The sequence below is a fragment of the Sapajus apella genome, unplaced genomic scaffold, assembly GCF_009761245.1.
Source record: "Sapajus apella isolate SASKATOON/1434 unplaced genomic scaffold, GSC_monkey_1.0 scaffold18, whole genome shotgun sequence".
Taxonomy (NCBI): Eukaryota; Metazoa; Chordata; class Mammalia; order Primates; family Cebidae; genus Sapajus; species Sapajus apella.
The window spans coordinates 5094958-5112820 of NW_022436958.1; the positions used below are offsets into that span (position 1 = coordinate 5094958).

Sequence of the window (17863 nt, forward strand, 5' to 3'; positions counted from 1 at the left end):
TGACACTGTGCAGCCAAGCAGAGGAACCATTATCGCAGGCACATTGGACCGTTTAAAAAAATGCTGCAGGGACATACAGAGGTAGGTTTAGACCTTACATCTGCTGTAAAGGAACATTTTGACACCAATGACAAAGTGTTACAGTGACAGAAATTATCTACTGACACTGGTTCCATTTTAGGTAAAGATGCATATAGCTTCTATTTTTAAAACACCAACTTGGTATAAAAGAAATGTTTGCTGGATCAATATAGGACTTCAATGTAACACCTTTCTAAATAACAAATTTAATATTAATCAGTTAAGGATTTCAGAAACATTACTATTTTCTGAAATAATTTTAATTGAGCCAACTCTAAGTCCAACTGGAAAAAATACGTATATTCCCACTTGAGAATGGAGGAGAATTTGGAAGGAAAAAGAAAGAAGAGAGAAAAACAAAAGAAGATAAATCTGTGAACTTTTATTTAGTGACCACTATGTACCATACACAATCTAGGTTTTTACAAAGTTCTCTCCTTTGACCCTGATTTTTATGTGTGTGTGCATGTGCATGCGTATTTTTATATGTGTGTGTGTTTATTATTTTAACTAATGAGATATTAATGCTGCCGAAGTCTCTTAATAATTCATGTCTACTCTGGATAGAAATTGAAAGAACTAAGTATCTGTCAGCGTCATAAAGACAGTTAAAATTATCACTGCCCAGTAACTGGTGAGGCAGCTCCAGTTAGCTCCTTCCTACCAGAAATAATCTGCTGAATTACTTGAAAAAGACACACTAGAAAAGCAAAAGCAGGCTGGGCACAGTGGCGCCTGCCTGTAATCCTGGAACTTTGGGAGGCCGAGGCGGGCAGATCACCTAGAGTCAGAAGTTTAAGACCAGCCTGCCAACATGGTGAAACCCCATCTCTACTAAAAATACAAAAGTTAGCCAGGCGTGCTGGTGCACGCTTGTAATCGCAGTTACTCAGGAGGCTGAGACAGCATAATTGCTTGAACCCTGGAGGTGGACACCTCAGTGAGCTGAGACTGTGCCACTGAACTCGAGCCTGAGTGACAGACCAAGACTCCATCTTGGCGTGGGGGTGGGGAACAACTGGGGTTTGGAAGGATATAATAGAGAGATATATTTTTTTCCCTCAACTTTTTTTTAATTGCATTTTAGGTTTTGGGGTACATGTGAAGAACATGCAGGATTGTTGCATAGGTACACACACGGCAGTGTGATGTGCTGCCTTCCTCCCTATCACCTCTGTCTGGCATTTCTCCCCATGCTATCTCTCCCCAACTCCCCACACCCTGCCGTCCCTCCCCTATTTCCCCCCCTACAGGCCCCAGTATGTGATGCTCCCCTCCCTATGTCCATGTGTTCTCACTGTTCAACACCCACCTATGAGTAAGAACATGCGGTGTTTGATTTTCTGTTCTTGTGTCAGTTTGCTGAGAATTGAAAGAAGTTCAACTGAGTGGCAGAGACCCAATAACCACCAGGATAGGGTTGCGCATGAGAATCATGTGGACAATTTTTAAAAATTACGCATGCCTGAGCCTCCATTATTATTCAATTGCCAATCAGGGCATATTAAAGTTCCCCAGGGGTAGTAGGCTGAATTGTTAGGTATCAAAAAGATACATCAAATTCTAACCACCAGGACCTGTAGATGTGACTTTATTTAGGAACAGAGTCTTTGCAAATACTTAAGTATTTCTCGTGGCTCTGCTTTGTCATTTAACTGTGCGCAGATCTACAGAAGATTTTGCTTTTTGTTATTTTAAGGTTAAAATACCCTCTTTTTCTTTTTTCTACTTGAAAAACATTATGTACACATGGAGGATGAGCAACATAGTACAGAAAATCTCAAAGAAGAAAGTCAAATTCAATGGAAATTCAGCATTATAGATATTTTGGTGAGCATAGAGTATCTATGTATGCAAATAATAGTTATATAAAATTTTATGCACACTACTTTCTAAATTGTTTTTGTTTTAAATTTTTACCTTTTTTTTTTTTTTTTTTTTTTTTTGAGAGGGTCTTGCTCTGTTGCCCAAGCTAGAGTGTAATGGCACATTCCTGGCTCACTGTAGACTGGAGTCAAGTGATCCTGGGATCAAGTGATACTCCCATCTCACCCTCCCTAGTAGCTGGGATTACAGCAATGTATCACCGTGCCCAGCTAATTAAAAAATATTTTTTTGTGGAGGCAGGATTTCACCTTGTTGCCCAGGCTGGCTTCAAACTCCTCAGCTCAAGTGATCCGCCAACCTTGGTCTCCCAAAGTGCTTAGATTACAGGCATGAGCCACCATGCCCGGCCTCTAAATTACTGAAGCGATTACGATATTTTTGTGCCAATAACCTTGACCTACATCCTTCAAAAGAAAAACTAAATGAAGTCTTTGCAGATATAAAGTTAGGGATCTCAATATGATATCATCCTGAATTAAAGGTGGGCCTTAAATAACTGGTGCCTTTACAAGAGAAGGGAGATAAGGCTATAGCTATGACAGAGACATGGGGAAGAAGGTCACATGCAGATGGAGGCAGAGGTTGAAGTTATGTTGCCCCAAGCCGAGAAATGCCAATAGCCACCAAAAGCTGAAAGGAGTTTTTCCTAGAGCCTTTACAGGCAGCCCTGTTGACACCTTGATTTTGGACTTTTCACCTCCAGAACTATGCAAGAATAAATTTCTGTTGTTTTAAACATGACTTTTGTAGTAATTTGTTGTGGTAGACTTAACAAATTCTAATTGGTAGAAAATGCTAACACCACAGTTTAAATTCTCTGATATTCTTTTAAGATAAGAATCACATGAGATAATTTTTCTCAAAATACAGATTCCTGGACTCCATCCAAGACCTACTGAATGAAAATCTTTGAGGGAGGTGGGTAGAAGCCTGGAAATCTTTATTAGCAACAAGCACTGCAAGTGATTCATATCCTCAAGCAAGTAATTGGGGAAATGCTGAATTAGTACAAGAAACTAAAAGCCATTTTTAATAATTTCTGCCTATTGCTTTGAAAATATCCCTCCAGGGTTTGCTTAATCTCCCACTTTTCTGCACACTGGGCTGTATTAGTCAGGTATTTACAAAACAGGGGACGGTAACCAAAGAAAGATGCAAAATAATGCCGCATACGTGTAAGAATAACAAGAAGACAATTTAGTGGGAACATGCATACCACTTTTAAATTAAAAATAAAGCATGCTAAAATATAAACATATGAAATAAGGAAATAAACAGAACAATTTTTAATTTAGAAGTAATATACAAAGAATAAATCTGCAGGATATAGGCAAAAAAAAAGAAGAGCTTCTCAGCTTCCTCAGCATCCTTCTTTTAAATAAAAATAATTATTGTCTGACTGGAAAGTAGATAGCAAATAGATTTGAGAGAAAATTAAAACTCCAAACCAGAGAATAGAGAAAAATAGAGCACCTAATTGCTAAAAGGTGAGTTTATCTTTCTATGGAGACAAATTATCAAACAAGTAATAAAACATCAAGTATCTTTGATGTTCTCAGAGAATTGACAGTAATTCTGGAATTAATGGGAGATTGGAAACATGAAGAAAAATTGGAAAAAAGGCAATATTGTACGAACTCCAAAACTGAAAGAAAACTTAAAAATTATAAAGTTTATGTAAGTTTCTGACAATAATTCTAAGATAGGCTTGCTAAAACAATCATTTGTCAGTATTTGTAATGACAATACTTGATCATGACCCTGAAACTGAGAGAAAATTTAGAAACTATAGACAGGTGAAGTTTACGTAAGTCTTTGACAATAATTATAAGATAAAACAATAGTTTGTCAGTATTTATAATGATACCATTTGGCCGTTTGATCATGAATGAAATAAAAGTATATTATGTCAGAATAAACTTTTTGCTGATGCAGTTTTTTGATGAGCATATATATAGTTACATATATAATACATATATGTAAATACATATAATATATAATATTGATATATATAACATGTATATTTAGGGCATTTTCATTATATATAATTCATATAATATGTATTATATGTACAATATATATATATAATTTATACATATCACAATTATGTATATTATATATATCACTAAATGTAGTGCTCCTGAATTTTTAGCAACATCTTTGAGAAATTCTTTCACAATAAATGAAAATACCATACATATAATATAATAGCAAATTTAGTTAGATGCATAGTTGATTCATAACTGTATCTATAAAATTCTAATTATTAGATCAGGTTTTCCCAGAAGAATGTTTTTAATTGCTCTCCAAGAAGCTCATGTCTTTGTTACAATGATTTGGTTAAAGCCTTAAAAGTAATGCTTATCCAATTTTTGAATTACACCAAACTAGAAGAGATCATTACCATGATGGATGATGAATTCAAAACTGCAAAATTGCAAAAAAGTTAAGAATTTTAGGAGGATGGTGGGGCATAGAGGACCTCACCAGCATACATATTTTGAAATGTGTGGATAAGGGAGAATCTGAAGACTATCAAAATAAAACTTAAGGGAACTTTTGAATGTAAACATTGGAAATGTCCCTAAATGGCAAACTGGTATATAAGAAAAGCTTAGGCATGTTAATTGACTGAGAACTCAACATGTCAGTTAGATGATAAGCCTGTCATCCAAGATTAAGAGAAACCTAGAAGCTAAATAACTAAAGGTAAACACTCCACTATGATCTGTTGTAAAAATACCAAATTTCTACAACATGAACATTGCACATTTTAAAAATTGTGGTAAAAATATGTAACACAAAATTTACCACATTAACCATTTTAAGTATATAGTTCAGTAACATTAACTATATTCATATACTTCTGCAGCAGATCTCCAGAAATTTTTCATCTTGCATATCTGAAATTCTATACACATTGAATATCAGTCTCTCATTTTAGGCCATTAATTTTAATAAGATTATTAAAATTCAAGTGAATGAATAGCAAGGCAATTGCCAAGAAAAGCCCCTAAAAACATGGTCATGTAAGAAAATGTTGAAGGAAGTGATATGTTTAACGTATAAAAGAGAAGAGTTGGTTGGGCGTGATGGTGTCATTAGTTATCTTAAGAGCCAGACTGTGAACAAAGTTATTGATTCTATGTAGCTTCAGAAGACAGAACAAGTATCAGTGGGTATAATCTTTAGGGAGGCATACCTAAGCTCCATGAAGAAATAATATTCTGGCAATTGAATACTGCCCAACAGTAGAATTAATTACCCTCTGAAATGCTGAGTTCTTTGTTTCTGAAAATAATTTAAACAATGACTAGGTAAATACTTCTGTGACCAGTTTTAGAAGAATCCCTGTATTGCATAAGAGATTAAGTTACAAAGCATTTTAACCAACTACAACAGTCTCTAATTCTGTGAGAATGGACAACTAGGAGTGAATGGAACTGACATCCAACTAAAATCTACTAACACGTTCTGCAACTTTGCACACACAGTTTTCAGTGCTTCAGTCTCCTTACTTATAATATGCTAACTAAAATAACTTATTCTTTCTAAATGTCCATGTATTGAATACATGTGTATATGTTTGTACTAGTAGGTGTGTACAAACCTGCTTTAACAGGTTAGAAGGGAGAAAGGAAGAAGGAAAAGAAGAGAGACAGAGAAAAAAAAAAAATGAGTGAGTTAAAACCAAACCATGTAATAGTGAAATTCTTTCTTTCACTTTGGCCCTGGCTCACTTAGATCCAATACTAAGGACAAGGAGACACCAAGTATCCCCACATTTTACAGAGAGAAACCAATATTTGGAACCATTTCATATAATAGGAAAGTACTGTACAAGTCAACCTTCTGGAGAGACCTGTGGACAAGCCTATGGAGAGATTCATGAATGCAAGAGGAGAGACTCCACGAGAATCATTCATGAAATTGTGTGAGTACCTAAGAAGGCAGAATTGATGAGATGTTTTTCTGCAAGTGATCTGGAGTGATTGCAGGCCTAAGGGATGGGTCATTAGGAGAGCAGCCTGCTCAAAATATCTGGGAAAGAAAATAAAATGGACTTAGCAAAAGATTATAAACCTTTCCTTGTCACATCAGTAATGCAACCAAAAGGGAAGCTCACCAAGCAAGGGAATTCCAGCAACTTAAGGCTTTGAGATATACCTCCTGTGGTGGGAATGAGGAGGTTTGGGGAGTAAAAGAGACCTAAATTTGTATGTGCCGGGAACTCTGAAGAAGGGATAAGAGAGAAGAAATGAGAAAGGAAGTTCAGGGAATTCTTAAGAGGGATGAGACTCAAACCTCTCTGAAGATCTCACACAGAAGCCTCTCAAGAGAGTTGCATTTCTCATGTGTCAGAGGATTGTAAAATTTAGAGCAGTAGAAAGGTTTCCTCTAGATCTGCTTGAAAAGATGTTACTCATTTCCTCCATGTCTCCTCTTTGCCTGAAGAGCTAAAGCTAGATTAGAGGCAAGTAGCAAGTAACAAAGCAAGACGTATTTTCCTCCCCATTCCTAGAACCTCAAGCCTAGCCAGCAAAGGGAGGAAAAAGCTTTGACTAAGATATAATACTAGTGTTTCAAAATGGGTTAGAACAAGTTACAGAAACTAAAAGTTACCAGCGTCATTGTGTGTGCCAAGGTATTATCAAGGAATGGCAAAGCAGTGCTGGACAATAATTATATTTCATGTCAATATTCCACTGGATTACTGTTCCTCATTATATAGTTACACACATATACAGGTTTTTTCTTAGAAAATAAAAAAAAATTATACTTAATCAGAAACTTTGCTTTTCTAATTATCTTGTGTAAAATATCCTAGATACGACTTATTACTGATTTAACTGGGTAAAAATTCCATTTTGATAGCTAAAACTCTTCTATTTATTTATTTATTTATTCATTTATTTGAGACAGGGTCTCACTTGTGTTGCCCCAGCCTGGAATACATCATGGCTCACTGCAGCCTTAACTGGGTTCAAGTGACCTTCCCACCTCAGCCTCCCAAGTAGCTAGCCCTGCAGGCACCCACAATCATGCCTGGATAATTTTTTGTATTTTAAAGATGGGGTCTTGCCATGTTGCTCAGGCTAGTCTGGAACTCCTGGGCTCGAGCGATCCATGTACATTGGTCTGCCAAAGTGCCGAGATTACAGGCATGAGCTATCCTGCCTGGCCTACTCTTCTCTTCTTGTCTTCACCTTTCGTCTCCTTTCCTCTCCTCCTCTCCCTACCCCATCCTCTCCTGTCCTCTTTTTTCTCTTATCTTGTAATTTTGTAAGATAAAAGATTACAAGTACAGGATACTAAATCCTGGTTTTAAAAGATCAACACCCATAAAATTGAGCAATATTAATCTTGAAAACTTCAGTAGATTTTTATTTCTATTCCCTTGAACTATCTTTTTTTTTTTTTTTTTTTAAGATGGAGTCTCACTCTGGTCATCCAGGCTGGAGTGCAGTGGCATGATCTCGGCTCACTGCAACCTCCACCTCCCGGGCTGAAGCTATTCTCCAGCCTCCGCCTCCTGAGTAGCTGGGATTACAGGCACACACAACAACACTCTGCTAATTTTTTTGGTATTTTTAGAAGAGATGGGGTTTTATCACATTGGCCAGGTTGGTCTTGAATTCCTGACCTCAAGTGATCCACCCCCCTTGGCTTCTCAAAGTGCTAGGATTACAGACATGAACCACCATGCCTGGCCTGAACTATCTTTCAATCTGTTAACAAACTTTAGGTAATACCCAAAGTTGAAGGCTTCTAATGAATTAGGTATTACCAACTTACTTTAAGGTACATTTATTAAAACATAATTTTAATTTTATTTATTAAAACATAATAAATGTAGGCTATGTTGAGACATTTGGAAAACAGAACAAGACAAAGATAATAATCTTTGTTAAAATGAACAACTATGCTTTTTTGACTATAAATTGTCTAAGGTACAAAATGTGTCATTGTTTGAAACATTATGTTTTATCATGAAATGCCCTTATATTTAATGTTGTAATTTGAAGATGGTGATATGGTTTGGCTGTGTCCCCACCCAAATCTCATTTTGAATCCCCTCATATTACGGGAAGGACCCAGTGGGAGGTAACTGAATCTCGGGGGCAGGTCTTTGCCATGCTGTTCTCGTTATGGTGAACAAGTCTCACAAGTTCTGAAGGTATCAAAAGGGGGAGTTTCCCTGCCCAATCTCTCTCTTTGCCTGCTACCATTTATATAATATATGACTTGCTCCTCCTTGCCTTCCACCATGATTGTGGGGCTTCTGCAAGTTCAATTAAACCTCTTTCTTTTGTAAATTGTACAGTCTTTAAGTATGTTTTTACCAGCATGTGAAAACAGACTAATACAGATGGGAAGGAAATTTGTAAGGATAATTGCTCCTATCTTAAACCAGTTTTGTATATATTAACATGTTTATGTCACATAAGTGTACAGAAGATAAAATCAAATACACATGGTACAAGGGTTAGCATTAATTGAGAATTTGTTATTAGATTGATGCAACCATAATTGCATTTTTTTTTTCCATACTGGCAAAAGCCACAATCACTTTTGCACCGACCTAACAGAAATGTAAATTGTTGGGCCGCACCCGAGACTGACTGGATTAAAGACACTAGGAATGGGTTCCAGCAATCTTTTTTTTTTAAACAAGCTCCTCAAAAGACTCTGATGTATTGTCTTGAGTTCTCAAACTCGAGCACACATTTCACCATTTGGAAAGCATTAAAAACACTAATTATTGGGTCCCACTCCTAGAGATTCTATTTAATTACTCTGGAGTGAGGTACTGGCAGGTGATTTTAAAGTTCCCTTGGTAATTCTTTTATTGACAGCTTAAGTTGAGAACCAATGTTAGTCTCATCCTTGAAATTAAATTGACCGTTCAGTTCCTTGACACAAGGTCCACTCTCAACACAGACTTCACAATTTGAATATGTCTTCTCTTGTTTGCAGCATCAATTTACAGATTCTTCTTTCTACATGTGAAGACTACTAAAAAGTTAAACAACTGCTTAAAGATTAAAGCTGAATCCTCAAATGTCCTTCCCAATTAATGTAAGTGTGTGCCCACATATAATCTCAATCTAAAATGTGTAATTAACTTGTAAAGACAAATGCAAGTAAGATGAATTAGATTTGTAAATAGATGCTAGTGAATTCCAATGAAATCTTGACCTTCAGTTGCAGTACCATCAACTCCTAATTACCAGCAGAAACAATTCTAATCATAGGCTTTGCATATTTTCAAATCCAAATGTTAATATTATTTTTAATGTGAAACAGTAGCTATAAATATAAAAGAGATTGTTCATGGAGCTGAAGTATAAAAACAAAAAAAAAGTGATTGTAGAATCTTCGGATAGGATGAAACCTTTGGGAATCTGGTCTATCCCAGTGACAAAAGCAAAATATGGCCAGTACAAAATTTATGATAAAACTAGAAATGAGTTGAGTCTCTATTTATTTATAGAATGGTGTCAAATAGGGTGAGTGCTTTTTATAAAATTGCAGTCCTTGTCATTTTGTATGCAGTGCAAGAATAGTTTCTGTTACAGAGATCTATGCCATTCTCTCTTATAATAACTTTAACAGTGAAATTATGCCTACTAGACTTTGTCAGCTTCTCTTCTGGTGTAAATTTTTATATTAAATGACAATCTGAAAGGCAAATGTGTGTTACTGAAGAGAGAAACATGTTTGAAGTAAAACATGTTTCCTTGGTTGTTAAGAAGAAATGGTCCCGAAACTAACCCATGGCAGTAGTTTGCCGATACTCTATAAAATTTGGCTATATTTCAGGACCAAACTGTCTAGCTGCTAAATCGTTACAATGTGTTCATATCCAGTTGTGTGCAGCTGGCCTCTTGTACCAATTTGTGAGAGCCTGCTTTTATTTATTGACTCATTTTTTCGAGATAGAGGCCTGAATCTCAGCTCACTGCAACCTCTGCCTCCCGGGATCAAGCAATCCTCCCACCTCAGCCTCCTCAGTATCTGGGATTACAGGTATGTACCACCACACCAGCTAATTTTTGTATTTTTAGTAGAGACAGGGTTTTAACATGTTAGCCCAGCTAGTCTCGAACTCCTGGTCTCAAGTGATGCACTCACCTTGGCTTCCCAAAGTACTAGAATTACAGGCATGAACCACCATGCTAGGCTGTGAGAGCTTATTGTTAAATTTTCACTGATTCTATGTGCCAGCTGTAAAGCACATGACATTATTTTAAAAAAATAATAATTTTTATAAATTTACAACTAAACAAAGAATGTTTAAAACAAAGGTAATATATACCTGAGACTTCTAATTTCCTGATAATTTTACTACATTGCTCTTCAAGTTATTTGTGTCGGTTGTCTCTGAATAGTGGAAATACTACATACTGGTGTGTTACTGCATATTTGTTCCTAATTCCACAGTCAGAGAATTATGTTGACAACTTGATACTGGCTATGGTGGGAGTATTTACAGCATACAAATAGGCTAACAATACATCAGGGTTCCTTCCCAACAGGAAAAGTTAAAACATTTACCAGTACAACGAGGAATGAAACCTACTATAAGTACGTGTGCATTTAAATCAGATAGTCATAGAAGTATAATGGCATAATCTGCACGCTATGCGTGGATCATGAAACAATTTCAACCTAAAATGTTTGTGTTTTAGTTTTAAGTGTGCCTGATTAATAGCCTGGTCCTGCTATTTATTAGCTTTGTGATCTCAGGCAGGTTGCTAAAAGTCTCTAAGTTTCAATTCCTTTATCTGTAATATGTGGACCATAAAATGTTCCTTGTAGATTTCTTATAAAAAAGATTCAATAAAAAAATATGTGTCCAGCACATATTTTAAGTATGCATCCCTTCCAACCCTTCTTCACCTCACCTAATAAAAGACATACAAGTTTGCTATTATAGTTATTTAGATTACTATTAAAATTTTAGGCATTTTCCTCCTTTGATTCAAGTAAATTATTATTAGAAAAAAGAAACAGGTCTTTCCCTAGGCCTATTACTAAAAAAGAAAAAAAAAAAAAAAGAAAATCAGATAAAAGATCTAATAGAAGTTCTTTAATGAACTCGTACTTTATTTTCCTAATTGTTTTCATGGCATTTCTTATCTGAATTGAGACTCTGATTCCAGGGCCTCTCTGTATTAATGTTATTAGAGTGCTCATTACCTTTCCGGTATTCTCTGAATGAGGTTGCTCACTGTAGAAAAGGAATCAAGTTTTCTAAAATATAGAGCAACTTAGCAGCAGACTCTGCCAGATTTAGAACCACACAGTCTGGATAGTAGAAAGGAGAGAGAATATACTGCTCAACCACCTTTATTGGTCAGGCTCCAAATATTTTATTAATATGTAAAATATGCTATTGTCTACTGTGTCGTTCTGTAGTGCTTTCTTTCCATACCACTGCTATCATCTTCTTTACCATGTCATTTAGCACCTTTTACTTTATCTATACCTTATTCGGAAGTTATACACTCAAGTATTTACAGAGTCTAGCATAAGAAAACTTTAGGTTAGCATCCTCCAAAAACAGGCATTGAAATTGAGAGGTTAACACCATGGAAAACAGTATAGTGACTCCTCAAAAGAACTAAAAGTAGAACTACTATTCAATCCAGAAATCCCAGTACTGGGTATCTACTTGAAGAAAAAGAAGTCCTTATATGAAAAAGACACATTCACACACATGTTTAGAGCAGCACAATTTGCAATTGAAAAGATATTGAACCAACCTTACTGCCCATCCAACCAAAGACTGGATGAAGAAAATGTTGTACATGTACACCATGGAATACTACTCAGCCATATAAAGGAATAAAATTATGCCTTTTTCAGCAACTTGGAGGAGCTGGAGGCCCTTATATTAAGTGAAGTAACTCAGGAATGGAAAACCAAACATCGTTATGTTATCACTTATAAGTGGGAGCTAAGCTACGAGGACACAAAGACATAAGAGTTATGTAATAGACTGTGGAGACTTGGTGGGTGGAAGTTGGAAGGGCAGTAGAGGATAAAAGGCTACATATTGAGTACAATGTACACTGCTCAGGTGATGAGCTCACTAAAATCTTAAGAATCACCATTAAAGAACTTACCCATATAACCAAAAACCACCTGCACCCACAAAACTACTGGAATTTAGAAAGAAAAAAATAATAACAAATTGAGGAGTTAAAAAACCTTATTTTTCTACTATTAAAAGTATTACATAGTGCTAAATTATTAAAATGTATGCTTAATTGCATTCTATTTCAATAAATACGCTATACATGTCTAAATTATGGGTAAAGTTTCCCCATAGCAATTTTTAAAATCCTTTGCCATAATGAAAATAAAGCACAAGTCTTACAAATCCTCATTCATTCTGCTACTGCATTTGACTAGACGTTTTTGAGACAAATGATAATGAAACATACTGATGCATGAGTATAAACGAGAGTAATTAAATCTGCAACTTCATGTGACAATAAATTTTTACTATTTTCAAAAGTAAGGGAACCTGTGGAAAGTGGGCATTTTCCCATCAACAAAAATATAACTGAAACTAATACTAATTTTGTCAGTCAGTCAGAATCATATGACTCTACAGAAATGAAAACAATGATTTATCAATTATGTAATCTCAGTCTGAATTATTTATTGTTCCCAGAAGATAACATATACATGCCAATAAGAAACAAGTCCTCCTACCTTACTTCAAAGGTTACTCCATGAACTATTCTCTTTGGCAAGTTTAATCACTATAGATATAAGGTTAATAATGAACATTTGAGAATATCCTGTTAGCCTTGTAATGACCACTTCCTAATAAAACCTGCATTTTTTACATTCATTAATTTTAGCTGAGAATATCGTTTCTACCTCATGAATAGGAATTATTCAGAAATTATCATAAAGTGCACACTCAGGTCCAAAAGTATGTAATAAAAACGAACATATCCTCTGCTTCTTTTACCTGTATTTATAAAGAAACAGCCTTTTAAAGGGGGGATAAACTGATAGCATATTCTATGTGATACAATCTCTACTAACAATATGTTTCACTCACAACTTACCACAGGATGTCATTTCATCTGTCTGGTCACCACAGTCGTCTTCCCTGTCACATAGCCATGCTCTGGGAATGCAACGCCCATTTCCACAAGAAAACTGGTCTACCTGGCATGTTCTGGCTATGATGATCAATTAATATACAAAACAAATAAATAAATAAATTTAGAGGCCTTTTGAACATTAAGGATATAATAAAGCATGCAATATATCTTTTAGATGTAATACAGTGCATTTCTCTATTAAAATATTTTAAAAGAACATTTTTATTTAAGGCTTCTGAATACCAGCTTGCTTTTGTCTTCTCTAAAGTCCACATGCTTTGCCCTTCAATTAATAATGACTGCTAAATGACAAGATAGTCAGTAATCCTCACACAATTCCATAAATGCAGCTACAAATTCAATATTTAAAAATTTTGCCGAGCACATGCTTATGAATATAAGACTGAATTAAGTTTCATTCAACTCTTAATTAACAAAAAAAGAATTTTGGATAGCATTTGCCAATAAACAGAGAATACTTTTTTGCAGTAATACAGAAGACATTATTTGGAGATTATCTATATCTAGTTTCTAATCCTGGGGTCAGAATTGTCCTTTTCCTCTAACATAGTTAATGCAATTGTTTCTTGATCTCTAAATGATCTACTGTATGAAGTGAGAGTGCAGAAAGTATTTTCTAAAACATATATTTGGCCTTAAGATAGTTTTTTTAACTCACTTTTTAGCACAATTATTTTTAAAAGTATGACTTTTTAATCAAACACATTAATCAACTTTGCTTTGGGCTCTCTTAAGGGTTTCAATGAGCACAAACATGGTATCTCGCTTTCTATGTTAGCCGGAGGCAGTGGTTTAAAGTTATTCAGAAAAGGGGTTATGTTTAACAGGAAATTTGATAATCCTTTTCTGATATAATCAGGGCAAATTTTAAAAGGCTGAAAGCCTGAATAGCTTCCCTGCCTCTTCCCTCAGGCCTTTGGTAGTTGCGTGCTTCGTTGTTTTCATCCTTTGATTTTTATTTCTTTTTCTATTTTTGTCCCTCTGAACTACAAACATGTCTTTATGAGCCTCAATATCCCATATACCCTTTCCTTTCATTGGACTAGAGAAAAAATGAGATATATTGATAAAGGGATACTTAGTTCTATGAAAATTTTGGAGGGGTGAGGTTGAACAGATAATGAATAATTGAGGTCTCAGAGTCAGTGGCTACAATGAGAGAATCTTGCATAGTTTATAGACTTCCTGTTCCCTAGGTTTGAGAATCATTGTTTGTTTCATCAAAACACCTTGTGAACGTGGGTACTAATGGTTGGTATAACATAGGGTTGGGCAAAGCCAACTCAGTCGAACACACTAAAACGGGTTCCATGAATTAGGGCTTCAGAAATCATTGAAAATAATGTCTCACAAGATATATATATTTTCTTTCCTTTTGGGAAAAGTGCACTTACAATGTTAAGATGTGTATCCATTATTAGTGAATATTATAAAGTTTATCCAAGAAAAACAAATGAAAAATTTACTGGGTTGATTTGATCCATTAGACTATTTCTAGTCTTAGTGTCTAAAATTAGAAATATCAGGAAAAGTATTATGGTATGTATTTTCTTTGCTCGTGTGATAAGGTTCCTAAATCTAAAATATTTTATGCACTATCCAAGTATTTCCATTTTACAAATTCATCATTTATTTTAAATTACCGGATTTTAAATACTCCACCAAACAAGTATGCTTCTGAAGTGTTTAATGTTAAAATTACAAGTAGAATTAAATAATTCTATATTGTCTCATACAATTCCACAGATTTTCTGATAAATCTGTCATCTATACTAAAATGAATAAAGTTCTTAGGTAATTGTTATAAAATTATGTCTGCTGAGAAAAAAGCTATGCATGTATTTGTGTTACCCTAGGGAAGGACGTAGAGAGATATACACAAAATCTAATGTCATTAGTTTACTTGATGGGATGGGGTAAAAATAGAAGTGTGAGAGAGACTAACACTATTTCCCTTACATATCTGTGTCACTGGTTATAATAATTTTTTTATCTTTTGAGTTTTAAGAGAAATTTAATAAGAGCATATTTTAAAAATTCTTGGTACTTCCTTCCTCCCTAACTTGCCTTCTTCCTTCTTTTCTTTTCCCTTATTTTTGTAAACTTTTCTTTTCTTTTCTATAGCTCTTTCTTCCTCTTTCATTCTTTAACTATTTCATTCCTTCAGTCTTTTCTATTTTCTTGGTTTACATAGATAGACATTATCACATATTTCTATCCCAAATTCTAATTGGCCCATAATAAGAATATATTAAATTTATCAAAACCAGTGTTCTTTTATTTGACACTCTTATGTCACTGTATTCTCTCCTAATAATTCAGGTTTAATTCTAGCAAAGTTTTATCAGATTGTTTTCTTTCATTAGGTAAGCTATGGTGATTAGAGAGGAAAATGAGGAAGAACTTCTCTGAACCTGTCTCATATTGTGTATGACCTATCTCACATTGTGATGGTGTGGGAATTTGTATTACCTCATTAACTCTAAAGCTGGAGGAACTGTTACGACCTATTATTCCAAAGAGTATTCACTGGATTATTATTGAGGGAAAGTATGCCCTGAAGATATATGAATTCATTGTCTGTTCTAGAACAATCATGAAGAAAATTATTCACTTAGTCTACCAGGCAATTTTAACTGATTTCTGATGAGAAAGATGCTTCATTCCATAAATCTCCAAGGACTGTTTATCTACATGATGTAATCAAGTTGACTAAATTATCACTTTCTAATCAATAAACTTTTCTGAAAACAAACCCACAACATTTACTTTTTCATTTCTTGTCTCCATCAGATCTAAGTCAGTTTGGAGGCAAGATTAGCAGAGCAGCCCCACAGGACTCTAATTTTGTAGCAAGTGCTGTTCTAAGGATAAGAAATTTATACCTCCTCCAAGAGAATTGGTTATCTAGCTGCTGAATCAGAGATTCACTGTAATCATGCTTCTCCTGCAGCCATGTAACAGTGAGAACTCTCACAATGCACATGAACTATACGGCCAAGAGGGAACTTGACCATAGCACTATTCTTAAACTTCCCTTTTGCTGTATTTTAATCAAAGCATTCTAATTAATTTTGTCATATGATGTCAAATCAAAACATACTCATTATTTTGTAAAGAAAAGTCTAATTTTTAAATACATTAGGGTTTTTTTAAAAAAGCAATTGTATTTATCTAATATGCATTTAGTTATAATTGATAGAGGATGTGAGAAGAGCAAATATTATGTGATCTAAACAGAGCACTATGGTGGGGGAAATGCTGATATGAAATTGTCTAGGCTTGACTATAAGGAATGATCATGGTTACTCTGAAGAAAAATTATTTCAAATATAACCACTTTTCATCTTTGGCCTCTGGGTCTCCCTCATAAGTAGACAACAATATTCTGGATGTTGAGGGAGAATGGCTGCCCAGACCCTGACGGTGTCCACTTGCTGCAGCCCCCTGTGTATGTGCTGTTTTCTTTTCTGGGCAAATTCTCCAACCTTTTCCCTTATTATTCACTTCATCCCACCCTGAGAAATTTATTCTGGTCAATTTTTTCTTTTTTTTTCTTCAGTGAAGTATTTCTACCACCTAGAAAGGTATAGGAAATAATATCATTAACATCTGTTTACTGTTATATAACAATATGAAATCCTGTTTTTTCTATATTTGCTACAGATTTTTATTTTATCTAAGAAAAATTATATGTAGTTAAATTTGAAATTTGCTATGTAATCTTTCCTAATCACATTTCTCTCCCTCTCCTTCCAGAGGTACCCTTCTTGTTTTTATTTCTTTATTTTTTATTTCTGGACATATTGTAATATTATTCCTATTTATGAATTCATAAGCACTGTATAAAATTATTTTATATCCTATGCTTCATATAAATGGTATTGTTTATTTTCTTCAACTTAGTGTTTTGTTTTCTTTTTCCCTTGGATGAAGGTATCTCATCTAATTTAACTTTATTTTTAAATTTATTTTTAGTGATATTGAGCTCTTGTTCAGTTATTTTAATTATTAATAGCATTCTGTGAATAGAACACAATCTATCTGTCTATCATTCTGTTAATGGACATTTCAGTTATTTCCATTTTTCACTATTATCAGCACAAGCCAATGCAAACTTTTATTCATGTCTCTTTCTTCATGCACAGGTATGAGAGTATAAACATAGAAATAGAATTACAAAGTTGAAGGTATGCCTATCTTCATATTTATTGAATTTGGCCATTGCTTTCCCAGATATAATATCATTCATATACTCACCAAGAGTGTATGACAATTCCCTTTTTCCACAATTTTGCCAATGCTGGGTTTTACCAGATTAATTTATTTTTCCTAATCAAATGGCTGGAATTGTCACTTCAGAATTTTTCTTAAGCTGTTTATAAGGCTTAGCTTAGACAATGCTTCCTATAAGAAGTTCTCCCAAATAGCTAAAACTAAATTCCTTACTCTTCCTATGGGCTTCCATGTGGATCAATTTAGTACTTTTCTAGTGCAATAACCAATTATTGCACTAGAATGGCATTTTTATATTTTTTTTCTCTCAGTCTTCATTCTTAGCTTCTTGAGGAAAGACACTGTGTATTTTCTTTCATTCTATCACCAATGCCTTGGTAGATACTTAATGAAGTAAATAAACTCATGAAGTAGAAATTTTAAAAAATAGGAAATTGGATTATTGTGGACAATGGGTTTCTTTTAGATATAAAATAATCACAATGCAAAGAGCTACAGGATGGTGG

At 34.6% G+C, this 17863-nt stretch overlaps 1 protein-coding gene across 2 annotated transcripts in view; it reads right to left on the reverse strand.

The window, feature by feature from the left end:
- Positions 1–17863, reverse strand: part of LRP1B (LDL receptor related protein 1B) — a 1894725-nt gene that overhangs the window by 724067 nt on the left and 1152795 nt on the right. For both annotated transcript variants that reach the window (XM_032286208.1, XM_032286207.1), the window contains exon 18: positions 13062–13178. In XM_032286208.1, the coding sequence (XP_032142099.1) occupies positions 13062–13178 (117 nt within the window). The remainder of the gene's footprint in view (positions 1–13061; positions 13179–17863) is intronic.